The 21,680-nt window shown below is 44.1% G+C and overlaps 1 protein-coding gene across 1 annotated transcript in view; it reads left to right on the forward strand.

Annotated features, from left to right (window-relative positions):
• The first annotated feature begins 3,550 nt into the window (after positions 1 to 3,550).
• Positions 3,551 to 21,680, forward strand: part of LOC148148143 (uncharacterized) — a 31,461-nt gene continuing 13,331 nt past the window's right edge. Inside the window, exons 1-4 of the mRNA XM_087994013.1 lie at positions 3,551 to 3,646; positions 7,078 to 7,160; positions 8,886 to 8,985; positions 9,886 to 9,972. Of these exons, the coding sequence (XP_087850139.1) occupies positions 3,551 to 3,646; positions 7,078 to 7,160; positions 8,886 to 8,985; positions 9,886 to 9,972 (366 nt within the window). The remainder of the gene's footprint in view (positions 3,647 to 7,077; positions 7,161 to 8,885; positions 8,986 to 9,885; positions 9,973 to 21,680) is intronic.

A 21,680-nucleotide genomic window follows, 5' to 3' on the forward strand; every position in this document is an offset into this window, starting at 1 on the left:
TGTGGAGATTGCACATTCTCCCCGTGTCTGCGTGGGTTTCCTCCAGGTACTCCGGTTTCCTCCAACAGTCCAAAAATGTGCAGGTCAGGTAAATTGGACATGCTAAATTGTGTTAGGTGTAGGGGAATGGGTCTGGATGGGTTGCGCTTCGGCGGGTCGGTGTTACTTGTTGGGCCGAAGGGCCTGTTTCCACACTGTAAGTCATCGAAAAAAAAATTACCGTCGAGGACTTTTTCCTTCAGAATTGATTTCCATATATTCAGTGCCCAGAAAAGATAAAAAGCTTGTCACCTTTTATAGAGCAATGATTCAGTGGGAGTAAAACACTCACCTTTTCTTGCTTAATAATCACGCTGCCTAAATTTTAAACATGAACACTTCTTAATAGTTCACGAGATCCTAACGAAATATTTTGTGCAAAACAAATCACATGATACATAGTTATTCAGATAATAAAACAAGTTTGTTCATTGAAGAACCCAGAGGAAAAGGTCATGAAACAATGTGAGTTTGATACACCTCAATTATCATTTCAAGTGCATTCTCTGCATAAATTCTCCTTTTCCTCCTCGAAGTATTCAAATTCTTGAATAATTGAGAGAATGAAGTCACAGTTGTACAACACACAATCAGACCCTTCGGTCCAACTTGCCCATGCTGACCAGATATCCTAAATTAATCTAATCCCAGCATTTGTTCCAGCATTTGTTCCATATCCATCTTAAACCCTTTCTACTGATTATTATTTTATTTTACTTTATCAGCACTTGAAATACTGACGTTGTTTTCTCTAACATTGGTTAAAGAAATCATAAGTTCATTCATCTAAGTTAATTTTGTAATCTTTCACAAAGAAACAATTGAGAACAAAATATAGCCGAGTGCAAAACAAAATACTGCAGCTGTGCGATATCTGGGAACACTCTAAAGCTGAGGCACTGATACTGCACAAGTTTGTCAGCACGGTTTCAATTACTGACAATAATTTATTAATGTCTTAGCCTTAACATAGTTAAGGTAAATGTGAGATATCTGAATTTCATGAATTGGTTCCTATTGCACTTTGATCAACAAAAAATATTCTTGGTTTAATCTACTCAAAGGAGAAAGTGACGACCAAAGAAGCTGGACATCAGAGTCGAAAAGTGTCATGCTGGAAAAGCACAACAAGTCAGGCAGCATCGAGAAGCAGGAGAGTTGATGGTTCAGACATAAGCCCTTCATCAGCAATCACAGGCTTCAGAAAAATAACTGGCATAGACTTATGGCAACACATACGTAGAAAGGTCGAAGCACGTTACTATCTGATTAGAGACTAATTTCAGATTTGTTACCATTCAGTGCAACATTTCCGTATGATATTTACATATGTACCTAAAAGATAAGTTTGGTTAAAAGTACAAGCTCTAGAATGATTATAGGATTAAACCTGGAAATAAAGCTGGTGAACAAGAATGGCAAAGTGAAGTCCCACCAGTATCGCCTTGGGCAGTGTCAAGTAAGAATTTGAGAGCAGAGTTGCCACTTTGGAGTAACCTGCAGTCTGGCCAAATTGCAGCAAAAAGCTGTTCGATTTTATCTGCAAACTATTGAATGCAAAATCCTCCTTGCACAATAATGAGGCAGTATTTTGGGATGTCATTTTTAAAATATATTATTTTCAAAGTTACTCACAATTGAGAGTAACAGCTTGGCGCTGTCTGCATAACACAGTACGTAAAGGAATTAACAGAAAAAATATTAAAACCCAAATTCAGAGTCACTAATTTATTGATATTGCATGGGTCCAGCATTGATAAGTAATCGATTTTTAAAAATAAATATAGATACATTTACTAACTACATTGGGATACAGTCAAGTTTCTTACTGAACAGTGACAGGATTGGACAGAGTCCGCGTGGATTTAAGAGAGGGGAATCATACTTAACAAAGCTACTGAAAGAATCTACAGAGTCAAATATGAAAGTAAGAAATTGCAGGACATTTAGAAAAGCTTATCATTAAACGGCGGCACGGTGGCACAGTGGTTAGCACTGCTGCCTCGCAGCGCCAGAGACCCGGGTTCAATTCCCGACTCAGGCGACTGACTGTGTGGAGTTTGCACGTTCTCCCCGTGTCTGCGTGGGTTTCCTCCGGAGGCTCCGGTTTCCTCCCACAGTCCAAAGATGTGCAAGTCAGGTGAATTGGCCATGCTAAATTGCCCGTAGTGTTAGGTAAAGGGGTAAATGTAGGGGTATGGGTGGGTTACGCTTCGGCGGGTCGGTGTGGACTTGTTGGGCCGAAGGGCCTGTTTCCACACTGTAAGTAATCTAATCTAATCTAAACATGGTAGACTGGGTTTTGTGAAAGAGAAATTATATTTGACAAATTTGCGACAGTTCATTGAGGAGATAACAAGCAGGGCTGATAAAGGGCAATCCAATGATGTTCTGTATTTGGATTTTAAAAATGCAAATGATAAGGTGCTACATAAAAGTCAATTGCTCAATTTAGGAGCTCATGGTATCGGCGTAATGTATTAGCATGGATTGACGATTGGTTTACCACACTGGCTGTTGGTGAGTCCTCACTTGCAGTGTTGTACACAATGTTAGCTCCCATATTTAATAAAGGATATACCAACATCGGAGACCATTCAAAAAAGATTCAATTAGATGTTTCGAGGACGAAAGTGTTGACCTATCAAGAATAGATAAGCAGGAGTGATCTTATGGAAACAAGATTCTGAGGAGCTTGACAGAGTAGATGTTGACTAGATTTTCTAGCACCAGTGAAGTCTCAAACCAAGGGACATTACATAAGGGAACATTCATTTTAGAAAAAGTAAAGAACTTTTTCTCTGTGAATGGCTAGAATTTCCGCACCCAAACAATTGTGAAAGTTAAGTGTGGGAGGGGAATGGTTGGCTTACTCTTCGGAGAGTTGTTCTGGCTTGTTGGGCTGAAGGACCTGTTTCCACATAGTAGGGAATCTATGATTCTATCTCAAATTATTTTAAAAAAGGGCAAATAGATTTTTGAAATATTGAGCAGTTGAGGGCTATGCGGATCAAGCATAAAAGAGGTATTGAGGTCTGGGTTGGCCAAGCCATGATCTGATAGAATGGGGGAACAAGCTGAAGGCGATGAATGCCCTACTCCTGCACCGATTCCTTGAGGCTCTATTTCATGTTTTTTTTTGTTTCCAAAGAAGAGCGTGATACAATGTGCTTAAGATCTCAGATGTTGTGTAAAGGAGTGAAAATGGGGTGTTTATGTACTGATTCAGGTGGCATTGATTCATCAATCACAGCTATACAGTCATGAGTAGGAAGGCAATCCCCTCCATGAATAAAGGAAATCTACTGCAGACTCACACAAAGGGAATTCTTACCCTCAGTAAACTCTCCCATCACATTACCCAACATATCAGCTGAAGGAGGACACACTGCGCATGTTCTCGCCAACAAAGGGTCTCCGGGTGATTAATGTCAGCACGGGACCAATGAAAGGATGGCGGGCGGAGCTGGATGACCTAGCGGGATGTTGGTCCTCCAACCAATCAAAGTGAATGTCGGGCGGAGCTAAACTAAACCATGTGATCACTCGCGCGCGGCGCAGAGTCGCTGTAATGAATGCTCGGGAAGTTATGGAAAGAAAGGATACGGTAAGGAAAAAAATAAACAGGGAAACTGGAGAAAAACTGTGTTGCCATGAGCGGAGAGGTTTTACAAACAAATTGTGCACGTCGGAAAACACAAATTTGAACGTCCCAGTCCCGTGTTTGCAGTAAATGGGGAATTGCCTCAGCGCGGCTGCAGGCCTGAGTGAGCGCCGCCATCTTTATTCGGGACAACGATTCACTGGACACGTGCGCGGCCGCCATCTTTGTAGGGGGCAAGGTGCAGCCAGGCGCATGTGCAGCCTTTCTCTGGTACAGAGTCTTTGTGATCATAGCAGCCAATACACCTCTGATTTACCTCTGGGCTCCCTCATCACCACTTTGTCAATATCTAGCTTCCTCAGTCTTGAACCATGGGTCTATTTTTGGTCTGTTTACTACTGTATTATTACTTTTATAGACCTTTGCAAATGAGTTTTTCGCTGCGGCCCAGCCCCTGACCATGTGCTGCTAGATTATCAGATTACTTTTTTCTTGAATATTTTTGACAGTCAAGAATCCTTTTTTCCAAAAAGCAAGTGTATTTTCCTTCCATTTCTGGCTGTCAAATTCTGCACCATTTTCATTCCCTGTAATCCATTTTGCACTCCATGAAACATCAACTGTGTTTCTCCTTCCACAGATACCAGTGACTAATGCCAAAGCCCTGTTGCCTGTGGAGAGGGTGATGTTTGACTTTCTTGTACTGCTGCAGTTTGTGTGGTGAAGGTGCTCCTACAATGTGGTTGGGTAAGTGGCATTATAGGTTATTCATGACAGCAACAGTGATGATTTGAAAATAATGTCAAATCAACAACAGTTTGTATTTTTATTATCATGCTTATAATTTCACAAAAATACTATTGAGAACTTTAGACATAAGGCCAGAGATGGAGATATTAGGTCAGGTGACCAAAAGTAGGTTTTGAGGGATGTCTTAAAGGTGGAAAACAGACCTGTGAGATTTTGGTTGCAAATTTCAGACCATGCTGCTTCAGCAACTGTAGAAACAGCCACACAGATGAAGTAATGAATTAACAAATTGTTGGGAGTCTCAAAGAAAATGGGTTGTCGAGGTCTCAAAGTGTGTGTGGTGCAGGGAGCTAGGGATTATCACAGCCAGGAATTAAATCAAGTGTGAGAAATTTAAATTGAGGGATATTGGCCACATGCTGGCAGGTGAGACTAGATTGGGTTGGGATATCTGTTTGGCATGGATGGGTTGGACCGAAGGGTCTGTTTCCATGCTGTACATCTCTATGACTCTATGTTGTTGCTTATGAATAGGAGACTTTTGATGAATCAACAAGCAGATGTTTAGATGTTCTTGAGATTACAGGGAGGTTGAATATGGGAAGCTGGCCAGGGAGTGAGTTTGGATAATGAAGTCTAGAGATAGCTCATATACTTTCATCACATTGTGTTGAGACAAGGGTGAAATCAGCTAGAAATAGTGATCTTGGAGTGGGGCTGAGCTATCACCCTCACCTCACCGCTGGGATTCAACTGGTTGTCAGTTTGTGAATCAGGCGGTGACACAATCGTGAGCTTATTGGCCCTGGTGGAGCCTAAAGTTGCAGAGCAGCTGTTGCTTGGTAGCCCTGGTGATGACATCTTCCATCACTTTACTGCTGATCGAGTGTAGACTGATAGATGGAAATTGCCTGGGTTGGATTGGTCTGTGCTTTTGTGTTGAACATCCCTGGGCAATGTTCCACATTGTCGGTAGATGCCAGTGCTGGAGCGGTACGTGGCTCGGTGAGTGGCAAGTTCTGGAGCACAAGCCATCAGTATTATTGCCAGAATATTGGCAGGGCCAGTAGCCTTTAACTACTTAACCATTTCTTGATGTGATTCAAACTGAATCGAACTGGTTTAAAACTCACATCTGTGATGTTGGAAACCACTGGAGAAGGCTGAGATGGATCATCCCACTTTGCACTTCTGGCTGCAGATTGCTGCAAATGCTGTCATCTTATCTGGTACATGGGTATGTGAGGCCCCTCCATCAGTAAGGGTGGGGATTTCTGTGATGCTTCCTCCAGTGAGTTGTTTAATTGTCCATCACCGTTCACAACTGGGTGTGGCAGAACTGCAGAGCTCCGATCTGTTGCATTGGATGTTGGAACACTTAGCTCTGTTGCTTGCTGCTGATGCTGTTTGATATGCAGGTAATTCTGTTTGGTAGCTTCACCAGATTAGCACTTCATTTTTAGGTATGCCTGGTGCTGCTCTTGGCAAGCCCTCCTTTACTGTCCATTGTGATGGGTGAGAGCAGGATTTACAAACCCATGAGATTACAGATTGTGCTGGAGTACAGTTCTGCTGCTGTTGATGTCCCACAGTACCTTATAGATACCCTATTTGAGATTCTACATCTCTTTGAAGTCTGTCCCATTTAGAACGGTGATAGTGCCACTCAACACAGCGGAGGTTTTCTCAACTTTAAGGCAAGGCATTGTCTCCAAAAGGAACATGTGATGGTCGTTCTTACCGATAACTGTCATGGCCAGACATATCTGCAGCTTGTCAATTCATAACAATGAGATCAAGTATGTTTTTTTCCTTCTTGTTGGTTCCCTCACCACACGCTGCAGACTCAGTTGAGCAGCTATGTCCTTTAGGACCTGGCCAGCTCAGTCAGTAATTCTGTTGCAGAGCCAGTCTCGATTGTGGACATTGAAATCCTGTACCCAGAGTATGTTTGACACCATTTTGTTGCCTCAGTGCTTCCTCCAAATGTTCAACATGAAGGAGAACTGATCCATCAGCCAAGGGAGGACGGTACATGGTAATCAGCAGGAGCCATGAGACTCCCAGGGCGAATCCTCCCTGTCTGTACACCACTGTGCCACCACCTCTGTCTGGTCTGTGCTGCCGGTGGGACAGGACATATCCAGAGATTTTAGGAGAAATTGAAGACTGCAGATGCTGGAGGTCAGAGTCGATAGTGTGGTGCTGGAAAAGCACACCAGATCAGACTGATGAAGGGCTGAGGCTCAAAACGTCGATTCTCCTGCTCCTCTGATGCTGCCTGACTGTTGTGCTTTTCCAGCACCACACTCTCGATATCGAGGGATGGTGATGGTGGTGTCTGGTCATTGTCTGTAAGGGATGATTCCGTGAATATGACTATGTCAGGCTGCTTCTTGACTAGTCTGAGGTACAGCTCTCCACATTTTGGCACCAAAAACCATATGTTAGTGAGGAGGACGTTGCACCATCGAGAGGGCTGATTCTGTGGTTGTAATTTCTGGTGCCTTGTTAGATGCCACATGGTCCATCCAGTTTCATTCCTGTGTTGAGACTTTACAGTGATTAGTACAGTGAGTAGCTGGCTGGGCCGCTGTCAGGTTGGCAGGATTTTTTTTACCATTGACAATGGTTTCATGGAAATCAGGAGATTCCTAATTCCAGTTATTTTTTCGTGAATTCAGATTCCACCATCTATAAAGATGGGATTCGAACCAGGACTTCAGTCGTTTGTTTTAATATTCTGGATAAAAGCTAAACACATCAGGTTTGTTCACTCATTTTAAATATCACTAACGCTGGATTTGTTTCTTTGTAAAACACTGTCCATCATCCTGTCTCCTCTATCCTCCCCTCCAATAACATGAGTGAGGAGCACATGGAGTTTCTCTGTCACCATGACTGAGATAATCCGATCTGCTGCTTCCCTCCCTCCCACTAGCCCACCGAGCCAAACTGCCTCACGTGGTGTTCCTGGTTTTTGTCCTAAACCTACATCTTTCTCCAGTCTCTTGTCAAGCCTTATCAGAGCTCATCTTTACAATTTACCCAAAGCTTGCTAAACCACAGACTTTCCAACACTCTGTCTCCTCCTCCTCCTCACCGATTCACAGATATTGTTCCTTGTTCTGGCTGTCTGTCTTTTCTGGTTATGCCCTTCTCTCCCCTTATTTGAAAAAGTTCCTTTTGACCTCATGGTTTTTGGAAAATCCTGCTCCATTTCCACTCTCTCTTTCCTTTCTGAATTCCTTGCATTTGGTGTCCCTCGTGGATCTATCCTTGCTCTCTCCTGTATCTCACCTACATACTGCCAGGAGTTGACATTGTGAAAAAGCACCATGTTAGGTTTCACATGTACATTGACACTGCCCAGCTCTCCCTCCCCACCATCCCTCTCCATTGTTCCACTGTTACTCAGTTACAAACTGCTTATCACATTCCCACTACTTGATTAGCTGCAGTTTCCTCCAATGAAACATTGTAACGGTTAAACCCATTGCCTTCAGTTGTTATTCCAAACTCCTTTCTCTTACTGCTGAGCCTCTCCCTCTCCCTGGTAACTGTCTGAGGCAGAAATACGTTCTTCACAATATTGCTGTTATATTTGACCCTAAGGTGACCTTCTGATCAGACATCTGCACAATCCCAAACACCAGGGAATTCCAATCTCTTAAACATTGTTTGTCTCCACCTCACCCCAGCTCCATTGCTACTGAAACCCCTTACCCGCCTCTGTGTCGCCTTAAACTTGACGAATCTGAAGCAGAACCCTTGATTCCGCGACTGACCCAGAATCTGGTTCCAGACTCCCTTTTCAGTATTAACACTCGGAAACATCCACTCAGTATTTATCCTGTCAAACCCCTTAAGAATCCCATCTGTCTCAATGAGATCACCTCTCTTTCTCCAAAATCCAGTGAGTAGAGTCCCAACCTGTTCAGCCTTTATTTAAAAGATAATCTCTCCAAACCAGGGATCATCCCAGCGAATCTTCCCTGCTGAAAAATGTGTTGCTGGAAAAGCACAGCAGGTCAGGCAGCATCCAAGGAGCAGGAGAATCAATGTTTCGGGCATAAACCCTTCTTCAGCTTATGCCCAAAACGTTGATTCTCCTTCTGCTTGGATGCTGCCTGACCTGCTGCGCTTTTCCAGCAACACATTTTTCAGCTCTGATCTCCAGCATCTGCAGTCCGCACTTTCTACTAGTGAATCTTCCCTGAAATGCCTCCAATAAAGTGACACATTTCCTTATCTAAAGGGACCAAAACTGCTCACTTTACTCCAGATATGGTGGTCTCACCACCACTTCCTCACATTACTCTCAGGTATATACTCCAAACTCTCATACTGAAAACCCTCCAAACAAAACACTCCATTCCCCTTCCTGATGACCTGTTGTAACTATGTACAGTAATCCTGCGCCAGGAGGAGGGGATGGTGTGGGTTTCTAACTTGAACTGAGAGTGACAGATTGTATAAACTTGTATTACAGGATATTACAGGTGGACATTCAGATGGTAATCTCAGTAAATGTTCTGCCAAACTCTGAATTACTCAGTACATCAGGACCTGGATATTCGCATTGTGTGTGTGTGAGTATTGCGTTCCAGATCAATCCCTTTTGCTGCTTAAAAATTCTCCTTTGCATCATCACATTCTCTCAAAAGGTCTCCCCAAACCATCATGTGTTATGTAATCTTTTTATAATGATGTAATGAGTGTAAGGTTTATTATTCGAATGTGTAATTTTTGTATAAGAATGTCTCAGAGAGGGAGAGAATATTCTTCAAGGGGAGAGTAACCATTTTGAGGGGTGGCTGTTGTTTATTGGTATCAATGACATAGGAATAGAAGAGTTCACATTGTTGGATCATTCGAATCTCTTGTGGGGTAGAATTGACCTCCATCAGAAGGATGGATTGTACCTGCACTGAAAGGGAAGAGTTGCTAGTGCTATTCAGGAGGCATTAAACCAGTGAAGGAATGGAGGTAAACTCAAAAGAGTGAGGAAAGAGCCAAGTCTGAGGCTGGTATAGTTCAGGCGTCAAACAGTCAAGGCAGGCAAGGGCAAGGCACAGAATGAGGTAGGACTGAGCAGTTACACTGCATTTATTTCAATGCAGGAGGCCCGATAGGTCAGGCAGAGGAGTTCAGGGTATGGTTTTGAAAATGGCACTGGGATATTACAGCAATTACAGAGGTATGACTTAAGCTACTGGTCCTAACAATTCCTAATGTTCCAAGGTATAGATGCTATAGCAAGGATAGAAAGGGGGCAACAGAGCAGGGGAGTGAGATGGTTTTGATGAGGGATAACATTATGGCTGGGCTTCAGGAGGATATTCCTGGAAGTACATCCAGGCAAGTTGTACAGGTGGAACTGAGAAATAAATAGTCAGCCGGGAATTGAGAAGCAAATTACCAACAGATCACTTATCTGTAAGAATAGTATGGTTGTATACAAGACTTGACCTTTTTTAATTCATTCACAGGATGAGGGTGTCACTGGCTGGGCCTCAAGGGCAGTTAAGATTCAACCATGTTGCTGTGGGTCTGGAGTCACATGTAGGCCAGACCAGGTAAGGATGGCAGATTCCTTCCCTGAAGGATATTAGTGAATCTCATGGTTTTCTTTTTGCAACAATCAACAATGGATTCATGGTCTTTAATAGATTCTTACTTCCAAATTTTTATTGAATTCACATTCCACTGTCTGCTGTGACGGGATCCAAACGCTGGCACCCAGAACGTTATCTGGGTGTCTGGATTATCCATCTAGCGATAGTATCACTAGACCATTGGGAAGGGTGAGTGACTGAGGTATCAGTGGGGCAGCACATCAGCACCAAATATCCCATGATCTCTGTGGAACATAGAAAGGGCTGGGGAGGGAAATATATGCCTGGTGGTGGGGTCTGACTGTAGGTAGCGGAAATTGCAGAGGTTAATGCGCTGTATCTGGAGATTCGTGGGGTGGCAGGTGAGGACCGGTGGATTATATTCTTATTGTGGTTGGAGGGGTGGGGGGAAGGTGGAGGTACGGGAAGTGGAGGATATGCATTGGAGGGAATTTTTGATCACGTGAGAGGGAAATGCAGTCCTTGAAATAGGAATCCTTTCTGGGATGTCCTGGAGTGGAATTGCTTCTCCTGGAAGCAGATATGGCAGAGGCGGAGGATTTGGGAGTACAGGTTTATGTTTTTACAGGAATATACTCAAGGGAAATCAGATGAGCAAAAAGGGAACATGAAATATCTCTAGGAAATGGTTTAAGTAGAATCCAAAGCGATTCTACAAATATATCAAGGATAAAAGAAAAAACAGACAAAGAATACAACTTCTTAAAGACCAAGAAGGCCATCTGTGGAACAACAGGAAGTGGGAGAGATACTATGCTACTCTTTTCTGGAGAGTTTGGAGAACGTGATAGTTAACAACAGTGATAACTTGAAAAGTGTCCATGTTACAGAGGATGTGATACTGGATGTCTTAAATGGCATCAAGGTGGATAAATCCCTGGGTCCTGATCAGGTGTATCCCAGAAATTTGTGCAAAGCTAGGAAAGCAGTGCCCCTCCCTGAGGTATTTATTTTCGTTTGTGACAGGTGAGGTGCTGGAAGACAGGTGTTGTTATTTTAAAAAGGTGGTAAGGAAAGGCCAGGGAACAACAGAACAGGCAGCCTGAAGTCAGTGGTAGGCAAGTTATTGGAAGGGATTCTGAGGGATAGGATTTACATGTATTTGGAAAGACCAGGAAAGATTAAGGATAGTCAACATGACTTTGTGTGAGTAATTCTCTCTTTCTAACTTGATTGAGTTTTTTTGAAGATGTGACAAAGATGATTGATGAAGACAGACTGTGGACGTTGTCTATATGGACACTGAACGATGTTCCACAAAGCAGACTGGTTAGCAAGGTTAGATAACATGGAATGTTGGGAGAACTAGCCATTTGGATACAAAACTGGCTTGAAGGTAGGAGGCAGAGGGTGGTGATGGAGGGTTGCTTTGCGGACTGGAGGCGTGTGAGCAGCAGTGTGCTGCAGGAATGGATGTTCGGTTCTCAAATAAATGACTTGGATGTGAATATATGAGATATAGTCAGTGGGTTTACAGAAGACACCAAAATTGGAGGTGTAGTGGACAGCGAAGAAGGTTCGCTCAGAATACAACAGGATCTTGATCAGATGGGCCATTGGAGCAAAGAATGGCAGACGGAGTTCAATTTAGACAAATGCGAGGTGCTGCATTTTGGAAAGGCAAATCAGGGCAGGATTTATACACTTAATGGTAAAGTCCTTCGCAGTGTTGCTGAATAAAGAGACCATGGAGTTCAGATTCATTGTTCGTTGAAAGTAGAGTCGCAGATAGGCAGACTAGTGAAGGTGGTGTTTGGTATGCTTATATTTATTGGTCGATGCATTGAATACAGAAGCTGGGACATCATATTGTGGCTGGACAGGACATTGATTAAGCCATTTCAGGAATTCTGTTTTAAGTTCAAAATCCCCTGTTCTGGGAAGGATGTTCTGAATCTTGAAAGAGTTCAGACAAGATTGACAAAGACTTTGCCAGGGTTGGAGGATTTGGGCTACGGAGAGGCTGGGGGTAATTTCCCTGGAGAGTCAAAGATTGAGAGGTGACTTCATGTAGATTTGTAAAATCATGAGGGGCATGGATAAGGTGAACAGCCAGGGTCTTTCCCCTCCAGGTTAGGTGGTTCCAAAACAAGATCACATGGGCTTAAGTCAAGAGAGCAAAGATTTAAAAGGGATCTGAGGAGCAAAGTTTTCAAGCTGTGTGTGGTGTGTGTATTGGATGAGCTGCCAGATGAAGTAGTGGAGGCTGATACAATTACAACATTTGAAAGGCATCTGATTGGGTAATGAATAGGAAGGGTTTCGAGGGATAGGGATCAATAGCTGGGAATAGGATTCCATTAGTTTAGGATTCCTAGTTGGCATGGACAAATTGGACCAAAGGTCTGTTTCTGTGCTGTACATCTCTATGACACGAATAAATTAAAATGAGATGTGTTCCTCTTTTGTAGAGAGCTAGCAGAAGCACAGATAATTGTATTTGGAGCTGAGAAGGTTAAGCAGTGATTTTGACCAGCTGCAAATTTGTGTCTAGGATATTTAATTTGCAGAGAGAAGGGAATTTTGAACAATGTCACAATTTTTGTAACTATTTTCAGGTAATTGGCAAATAATATGTGAACATGTGAACATTATTTTATTCAGTAAGGTCTGAGCATCTGGAACAGTCTGATTGGCAGCTGGACACAGACTCAGCAGTTATTCATAAACAGATTTGGAATTTTACTTTTTCGGGGAAGATTTGGGGGGCTATGGGCAAATGGGAAGGGAGATGTGCAGCATCTCCAGAGGGAGAGAGTACAGTCCCAACGGGCTGAATAGCCCCCAGCCCCTGTGCTCTGTGATACTGCACCATTCACTGAATGATGAACCTCATCCCATGGCAGATAGAGGGAGGATCCCACTACTCACCTCACAATGGGTCTCGTGTGATTGATGTCAGCGCAGGCCAATAGGGGGCAGAGGGCCGTACTGGAGGACCAGGTCGTACCAGTTTGTCTTCCAACCAATCGGAGTGAATGAGGGCATCCTCAAGGCTGGAACTAAAGAAAGGCACATGTCGCAGAGATTTGAGAAACTGGAGGACATGAGATAGGGAGCGTTCTGTGGCTGGTGAGGAATTATATAAATAAGGAAGAGTTGTGAGGCTGGATGAGGTGACAGTGATCGGGAGAGTTGAGGATGGAGGAATTTAGAGTTAGTAAGGGTTAGAGTCATAATGTTATACAGCAAGGAAACAGGCCCTGTGGTCCAACCAGTCTATGCCAACTATAATTCCAAACTGAACGAATTGTACCTGCCTCCGCTTGGTCCACATCCATCCAAATATTTCCTATTTATGTACTTATCTGAATGTATTTTAAATATTGTAATTGTATTCACAGCTACCACTTCCTCTGAAAATTCATTCCACACGTATATTTTTTTTAAAACCCTCATGTCTTTTCTCAAACCTTTCTCATTTCTTCTCAAAATGGATGCACCCGAGTTTTGAATCCCCCTCTCCCCCGGCTATTCACCTTATCTACACTCTTTTTTCTGATTTTATAAACCTCTAATAAGGTCACCCCTCAACCTTGTGCACGCCAGTGAAAAACATTCCCAGCCTATCCAGCCTCTCCTTAGAACACAATCCCTCCATTCATGGCAACATGCAGGTAAATCTCTTCTGAACCTGCTCCAATTTAATAATATCCTTCCTATAACAGCACAACCAGAACTGGACAGAGTATTCCAGAAGAGGCCTCCCCAACGTCTTGTACATTCTCAACATAACGTCCCAACTCCTGTACTCAAAGGTCTGAACAATGACGGTAAGTGTGCTAAGTACCTTCTTAACCACCCTGTCTACATGTGACACAAACTTCCAAGACGTGAAGCCCTCGGTCTCTTCGTTCCCATATCACTACTCAAGGCCCTACTTTTATTGAGTGTAAGTACTACCCTCGTTTGTTTTGGCAGGATGTAATATTTTGCATTTATTCCAATCCAAAAGTCCTTCAAGTATAAAGGCAGTAGGAGTATAATTAAGAGGGAAATCAGGAGGCAAAAAGGGGGCGTGAGATAGCTTTGGCGAATAGGGTTAAGGATAATCCAAAGGGCTTTTATAAATACATTAAGAACAAAAGGCTAACTAGGAGAAAATAGAGATCAGCAAGGCAGTCTTTGTGTGGGGCTTCAGGCGATGGGCGAGATAGGGAAACAAGTACTTTGCATCAGTGTTTACTGTGAAGAAGTACATGGGCGATATAGAATGTGGGGAAATAAATGGTGACATCTTGAAAAATGTCCACATTACAGAGGAGGTGGTGCTGGATGAGTGGTTAAGGAGCTGGTGCAGGGGAAAATGATTCACATTTTTGGATCATTGTGATCTCCTCTGGAGTAGAGTTGACCTGCATAAGAAGGATGGATTGTACCTGATTTGGAAGGTGTCTAATATCTGGGCAGGGAGATTTGTTAATGCCACTCAGGAGGCATTAAACCAGTGAGGGAGTGGGTGTGATTGCAAATAGTGAGAAAAGAGGTATGTCTGAGGCTGGTGCAGTTCCGAGGTCAAATAGTCAAGGCAGGCAAGGGCAAAGCAGAGAATGAGGTCAGACTGAGCAGTTACACTGCATTTATTTCAATGCAAGAGGCCTGACAGGGAAGGCAGATGGGCTTAGGGTATGGTTTTGAACATGGCACTGGGATATCATGGGTATTACAGAAACGTGGCTCAGGGATGGATAGGACTGGCAGCTTAATGTTTCAGAGTATAGATGCTATAGGAAGACTAGAAACGGGGCCAAGAGAGGAGGGAGAGTAGCGTTTTTGATTAGGGATAGCATTATGTTTGTGCTTAGGGAGGATATTCATGGGAGTACGCTCAGTGAAGTTATTTGTTTGGAACTGGGAAATAAGAAAGGGATGATCACCTTATTGGGGTTGTCTGCGTGGATTTCATCCGGGTTCTCTGGTTTCCTCCCACTGTCCAAAGATGTGCAGGGTAGGTTGGATTGTCCAGGCTGAATTGCCTGTGGTGTTCAGGGATGTGTAGGTTGGGTGGCCCTGGAAAATGCAACGTTACAGGGGGAGGTTAGGAGGCTCTGAGCGTCAGTATCGATGTGATGGGCCGAATGGTCTCATTCCACACTGTTGGGATTCTGGAATTCTCTGATAATTCTACAAGTTTTAAAATAGTTACAGAAAATAATATACCAGAACTAAAAGTTAAGGTTCTGAATTGGACAAAGGCCAATTTTGATGGCCCAAGGCAAGAACTTCCACCTGGCCCCTCGAGCCTGCTCTACCATTCAATAAGGTCAGGGCTGATCTTCTCATGGCCTCCGCTCCACTTTCCTGATCTCTCACCATAACCCTGAATTCCTTTCATGTTCCTTAAAAGCAAATAAAGTTGATAGCTCAGCTGCTTCACTCAGCAGGGAATTCCACAGATTCACAACCCTTTAGCTGAAGAAGTTACTCCTGAACTCAGTCCTAAATCTGCTCCACCTTATTTTGACGCTATGTTCTCTAGTTTCACCCACCCCTGGTGAAAATAAACTCCCTGCTTCTATCTTACTTACTCCCTTCATAATTTTGTTTTTTTTTCCCTATCCAACCTCCCATTCTTCTAAATTACAATGAGTATAGAACCAGTTTTCTCAATCTCTCCACATACACCAACCCTCTCAACTCCAGGCCCAAACTAGTGACCCTCCTCTGCACCCCCTCCAGTGCTAGTACATCCTTGCTGAAGTAAGGAGACCAAACCTGTACCCAGTACTCCAGGTGTGGCCTGTACAGCTGCAGCATAACCATCCCTCTGGCAAGGAAGCTCAATATTCCCTTCACTGCCTTAATTACCTGCTGCACCTGCAAACCAACTTTCTGTGATTCATGCAGAAGGACACCCAGCTCCCTCTGTACAGCAGCCTGCTGCAAGTTTTCACCATTTCATCATCCAGTTTGCTGTTAGTCCAACCAAAGTGGATGACCTCACATATCCCAACATTGAACTCCATCTGCCAGATCCTTACCCACTCACTCAACCTATCTGTATCCCTGTGCAGACTTACAGTGGCCTCTGCACACATTGCTCTACCTCATCTTTGTATCAAATCTGAACTCTGATACCGTACACTTGGTCCTCAACTCCAAAACATTTGTGTAAATTGTAAACAGTTGTAGTGCCAACACTAATCCAAACACCCATTTATCCCCATTCTTTACTTTTTGTTGGTTAACCCATCCTATATCCATGCTAATACGTTACCCATAACGCTGTGCAGCCTTTATCTTATACAGCAGCCTTTCATTGGGCAACTTGTTGATTACTTTCTGGAAATTCAGATACACCACATCCACTGGGTCCCCCTTGTCCAACGCATTTGTGATGTCCTCAAATAGTTCAAGTAAACGCGTTAAACATGAGCTGCCTTTCATGAATCCATGCTGTGTCTGCTCAATGGGATAGTTTCTACCCAGATAACTCGCTACTACTTCCTTGACAGGTTCAAGCATTTTCCCCACTACAGAAGTTAAACTAATGGGTGTTTTTTTTTTAAAATAGTGGCATCACATTTGCAGCTTTCCAATCTGTCAGATACGTCCCAGAGTCCAGCAAATTTTAGCGAATTATCACGAACACATTTGCTATTTTCCCGGCCATCTCTTTTCGCCCCTGGGATGCATTCCATCACGGCCAGGCACCCCTTTTACCTTTAGGCTGTTATCTTTCCCAACACTTCCTCTTTACTGAGAATGATTGATTCTCTGTCCACATCTGCCATTGCCTCCATAGGCCTGTAAAAATGAGACAATGAGAGTACACAGACAGTATGTTCCTGTTAAGGCCAAGGCTGGGAGGCGTAGAGAATGCTGCCTGTCGAGAGAAATTGAGGCTCTGGTCAAGAAAATGAAGGAGGGATATGGCAGGTACAGACAGCTGGGTTTGAGTGGATCCCTGGAGGAGTATAGAGACAGTAGGAGAATACTTGAGGGAAACCAGGAGGGCAAAAAGGGGACAAGCGATGGCTTTGGGAAATAGGTTTAAGGAGAATCCAAAGAGATTCTAGAAATACACTAAGGACAAAGAGTGACCAGGCAGAGAATAGGGACCCTCAAAGATCAACAAGACTGACTATGGAACCGCAGGAGGTTGGAAAGATTCTATATGAATATTACACATTGGTTTTTACTGAAAAACAATATGGAAGCTAGAGAATTTGCACAAATAAATAGTGATAACTTGGCAAGTGTCCATGTTACAGAGGAGGATACCCTGAATGTCTTAAAATGGATAAAGGTGGATAAATCCCTGGGACCTGATCAGATGTATCCCAGAAATTTGTGGGAAGCTAGGGAAGTGATTGTTGGGCCCCTCCCTGAGATATTTGTGTCATCAATAACCACAGGTGAGGTGCTGGAAGATGTGTGCCATTATTTGAGAAAGGTGGTAAGGAAAAGCCAGGGAACTATAGACCGGTGAGCCTGTAGTCAGTGGCAGGCAAGTTGTTGGAAGGGATTCTAAGGGACAGGATTTTCAAGTAATTGGAAAGGCAAATAATTGGAGAGAATCAGCATGGCTTTGTGCATGGACATCGTTAACTCGGACTTCAGGAAGACACAATGTTCCACATAACAACAGACTGATTAGCAAGTTCAACATCATAGAATACGGGGAGAACTAGCTATTTGGATAAAATTCATCACAGAGACATACAGCACAGAAACAGACCCTTCGGTCCAACCCATCCATGCCAACCAGATATTCCAGCCCAATCTAGTCCCACCTGCCAGCACCTGGTCCATATCCCTCCAAATCTTTCCTATTCATATACCTATGAATGTTGCAATTGTACTCGCCTCCACCACTTCCTCTGGCCACTCATTCCACACACGTACCACCCTCTGTGTGTAAACGTTGCCCCTCAGGTCTCTTTTATATCTTTCCCCTCCCACCCTAAACCTATGCCCTCTAGTTCTGGACTCCCCGACCCCAGGGGGGAGACTTTGTCTATTTATCTTATTTATCCTGTCCATGCCGCTCATGATTTTATGTTCCTCTGTGAGGTCACTCCTCAGCTTCCAACACTCCAGGGAAAACAGCCCCAGCCTATTCACCCTCCCCCTGTCGTGATTTCGACCAGGAGCAGATTTGTCTCCAGGATATTTAGTTGACAGAGAGGGAAAGTAGAAAGTTTGTCACAATTTTTAGTAATTACATTCATGTAACTGGCAAATAATGCAAGGTAAAAATGTGAAGATTATTTTACTGAGTCAGTTCTGAGCATCTGGAACAGTTGAACAACAGCTGAATGCAGAATCAACAGTTACTGTCAAAACAAATTTGGAATTCAACTTTTTAAGGAAAGATTTGGAGGGCTATGGACAGATGGGAGGGGAGTTGGGACAGATTTGCAGCATCTGCAGAGGGAGAGAGTACAGCCCAAATGGGCTGAATAGCCCCCAGCCCCTATACCCTGTGATAATGCCTCATTCACTGTGAATGATGAAGCTCATCCCACCGCAGAGCCATCGAGCCATAGAGATGTACTGCTTAGAAACAGACCCTTCCGTCAAACTCGTCCATGCTGACCAGATGTCATAACCTAATCAAGTCCTATTTGCCAGCACTTGGCATATATCCCTCTATACCCTTCCTATTCATATACCCATTCAGATGCGTTTCAGATGGTGTAATTGTACCAGGCTCCACCACTTGTCCTGACCGAAAATTCAATGCATGCAGCATCCTCTGATTGACAGAAGTTGCCCCTTAGGTCCCTTTTAAATATTTTCCCTGTCAACTTAAACCTATGCCCTCTCGTTCTGGACCTGTCTATTTATCCCATTCATGCCCCTCATGGTTTTATAAAACTCAATGAGGTCACCCTTCAGCCTCCAACACTTATGGGAGGATCCCACCAACTTGACACAATGGGGCCCAGGTGATTGACAGCAGCTGCAGACCAATGGGAGAGTTGGCGTGATCCTCCAGCCAATAGAAGTGAATGAGGGGTGTGGCCAGCAGGCCAACACGTGACCATGAGCTGTGCATGCGCAGTGTCACTTTGAGGGGGGGACTCAGTGAGTGTGATGGGAGTGGCATAGACTGGGAGAAAAATGGAGTTTGTGGGTACTGGGGCGGTTTATAAACACACGGTGTAGGCTGCTTGACATGAATTACAAGCTCCCGCTAAATAAAAACCAGAAAAAATTGTGGATGATGGAAATGATAAACAACAACCAGAAAGTGCTGGAAAAGCTCAGCAGGTCTGGCAGCATCTGTGAAGACAAATCAGAGTTAACATTTCTGAACCTGTGAACCTTCCTCAGAACTGATGTGACTGAGGAAAAAATGTTGGTTTATATGCAGAAGGTATAGGTTAAAGAGTAAATGATTGGGAATAGAGTCCAAAGAGAGAGATAGGAGAAATTGGACAAAGGAGTGTATATCGATCTGGCTGGGGGAGGGTGAATAGCTGTTCATGGGGACTGTTAGTGGCTAATCACAGTGTGTAATAGCAGGCTATGTAATAACAAGGTCTGGTGTGTAGGGTAGGGGGCTAGGATGCTAGGACGTGGGAGAGTTCAGGATCTAAAATTATTGAATTTGATATTGAGGCCAAAGGGCTGAAGGGTCCCCGAGTGGATGATGAGGTTTTGTTCTTCCAGCTTCATTAACATGTGGCACTGGAAACACACAGCAGGTCAGGCAGCATCCAAGTAGCTGGAGAATCGACGTTTTAGGTATATGCCCTTCATCAGGAATGTGCGGTGTGGGAAAGAGTGCTGAGAGATAAATAGGAGGGGGTGTGTAGGGCTGGGGGGGAAGGGAGCTAGGAAAGCAATAGGTAGATGCAGATGAGAGGTAATGGTGAGAGGGTGGAGTGGATAATGGGGAAGGAAGATGGACAGGTGGGTCAGTTCAAGAGGCCAGTGCCGAGTTGAAGGGTTGGAGCGAGGATAAGGTGGGGTGAGGGGAGATGAGGAAACATTGATGCTGTGTGGTTGAAGGGTCCCAAGGCGGACGATGAGGTGTTATTCCTCCAAGCTTCGGGTGGCTTGATTTGGTGATGGAGGCAGCCCCGAACCTGCATGTCCTTGGCGGAGTGGGAGGGTCCGTTGAATGTGTCGGCCACAGGGCAGTGGGGTTGGTTGGTACATGTGTTCCAGAAATGTTCCCTGAAATATTCCGCAAGTTGGCATCCTGTCTCCCCACTGTAGAGGAGACCACATCGAGAGCAAAGGACTCAATAGGTGAGGTGTTTGAATGTAAGAACTATCTCTGCTGAATGTGGAAGGATCCTTTGGTGTCTTGGATGGAGGTGAGGCGAAGGTGTGGGCACAGGTTTTCCACCTCTTGCAATGGCGAGCGAAGGTGCTGGGAGTGGAGGATGGGTTGGTGGGGAGCGTGGATCTAACATGGAAGTCACAGAGGGAATGGTCTCTGAGGAATGCTGAAAGGACTGGGGAGGGAAATATATCTCTGATGGGGTCTGATTGTAGGTGGTGGAAATGGTGGAGGATGATGTGTTGTACCTGGGTGGAATGTGAGGACTTGGGGGATTCTATCCTTGTTGCAGTTGAAGTAGTTGGGTTCAAGGGCGGAGGTGTGGGAAGTAGAGGAGATACGGTGGAGGGTATTGTTGACCACATGGGAGGGGAAATTGCTGTAATTGAAATACGGAGCCATTTGGTATGTTCTGGAGTGTTCTGCCAGTTTGTATCAAGCTTCACTGGAACATTGCAGTAAGTATGAGACAGGGATGTTGGCCAGGGAACAGGCTCGTGTGTTGAAGTGGCAGGCAACTGGAAGCTCGGGGTCTTTTTTGCGGCAGAACGTACATCAGCCACCATTTCCATCGCATCCACTGAGATGCTGCCAGACACCGGTTCCTGTTCCCTCCATTAACAGCTATGCACTCTCCCAGCCAGATCGCTATCCAGTCCTTTTTCTTTCCAAATGTTCCTTCGGGCTCTGTCCCCACCTATTATTCACTCTTTAACCCCTATCTCCTTTGCCATTGCACTGGGAGCTAAATTGCCCCTAGTTTTCAGAGACGTGTAGGTTAGGTGCAAGATAAATATTTGTCTTTACTATTCATCCTGCACTGACTGTGAGTTTTGTTGTGTGAATTCATTTTATGGGATATTAATTGAGACTGGGATCTCAGAAACAGGTTTTTACAGTCAGCAGAGACATCAGGACCTGAATATAATTGGCATTTAACTGTGGAAACAGAAAGGTTTGTCTGTTCTGTCTGTGAGAAAATATCTTCAATACTTTTGTCAAGCAAAAATCAGAGAGATGGACAAATTTGTGGCTGGATCACCCTTTGGGTGTGTGCTCTGTTCTGGGCCCTGCAGCTGAGGAAGGAGATATTGCCCTGAGAGGGAGCACAGATTTATCCAAATTGCACCTCATCTCTTTGCAGGAACTGTCAGATTTAGTCCCCAATCACCCACTTCGTAATGTTAACCTGTAAACTCCTTATTTTCAATTCTCTGCAAACTACCCACTAAAATTCCTTATGGACTCAAATTCCTTATGAACTAAAATTCCAGCATCTTTTCAGGTGGAATGTTCCAGATTCTGACAACTGAAAATGACAGGGCTGCACTGAGAGTGCTGCTTGGCTCAGTGAGTGTGTTATGGAGTTGGGTGAAAACAATGAGGTGAGACAGGGAGAAGGTGAAGC

This window comes from Chiloscyllium plagiosum, unplaced genomic scaffold (assembly GCF_037043375.1).
Source record: "Chiloscyllium plagiosum isolate Xiang-an unplaced genomic scaffold, Cpla_swu_hap1 HiC_scaffold_14, whole genome shotgun sequence".
In the NCBI taxonomy this organism is placed as follows: Eukaryota; Metazoa; Chordata; class Chondrichthyes; order Orectolobiformes; family Hemiscylliidae; genus Chiloscyllium; species Chiloscyllium plagiosum.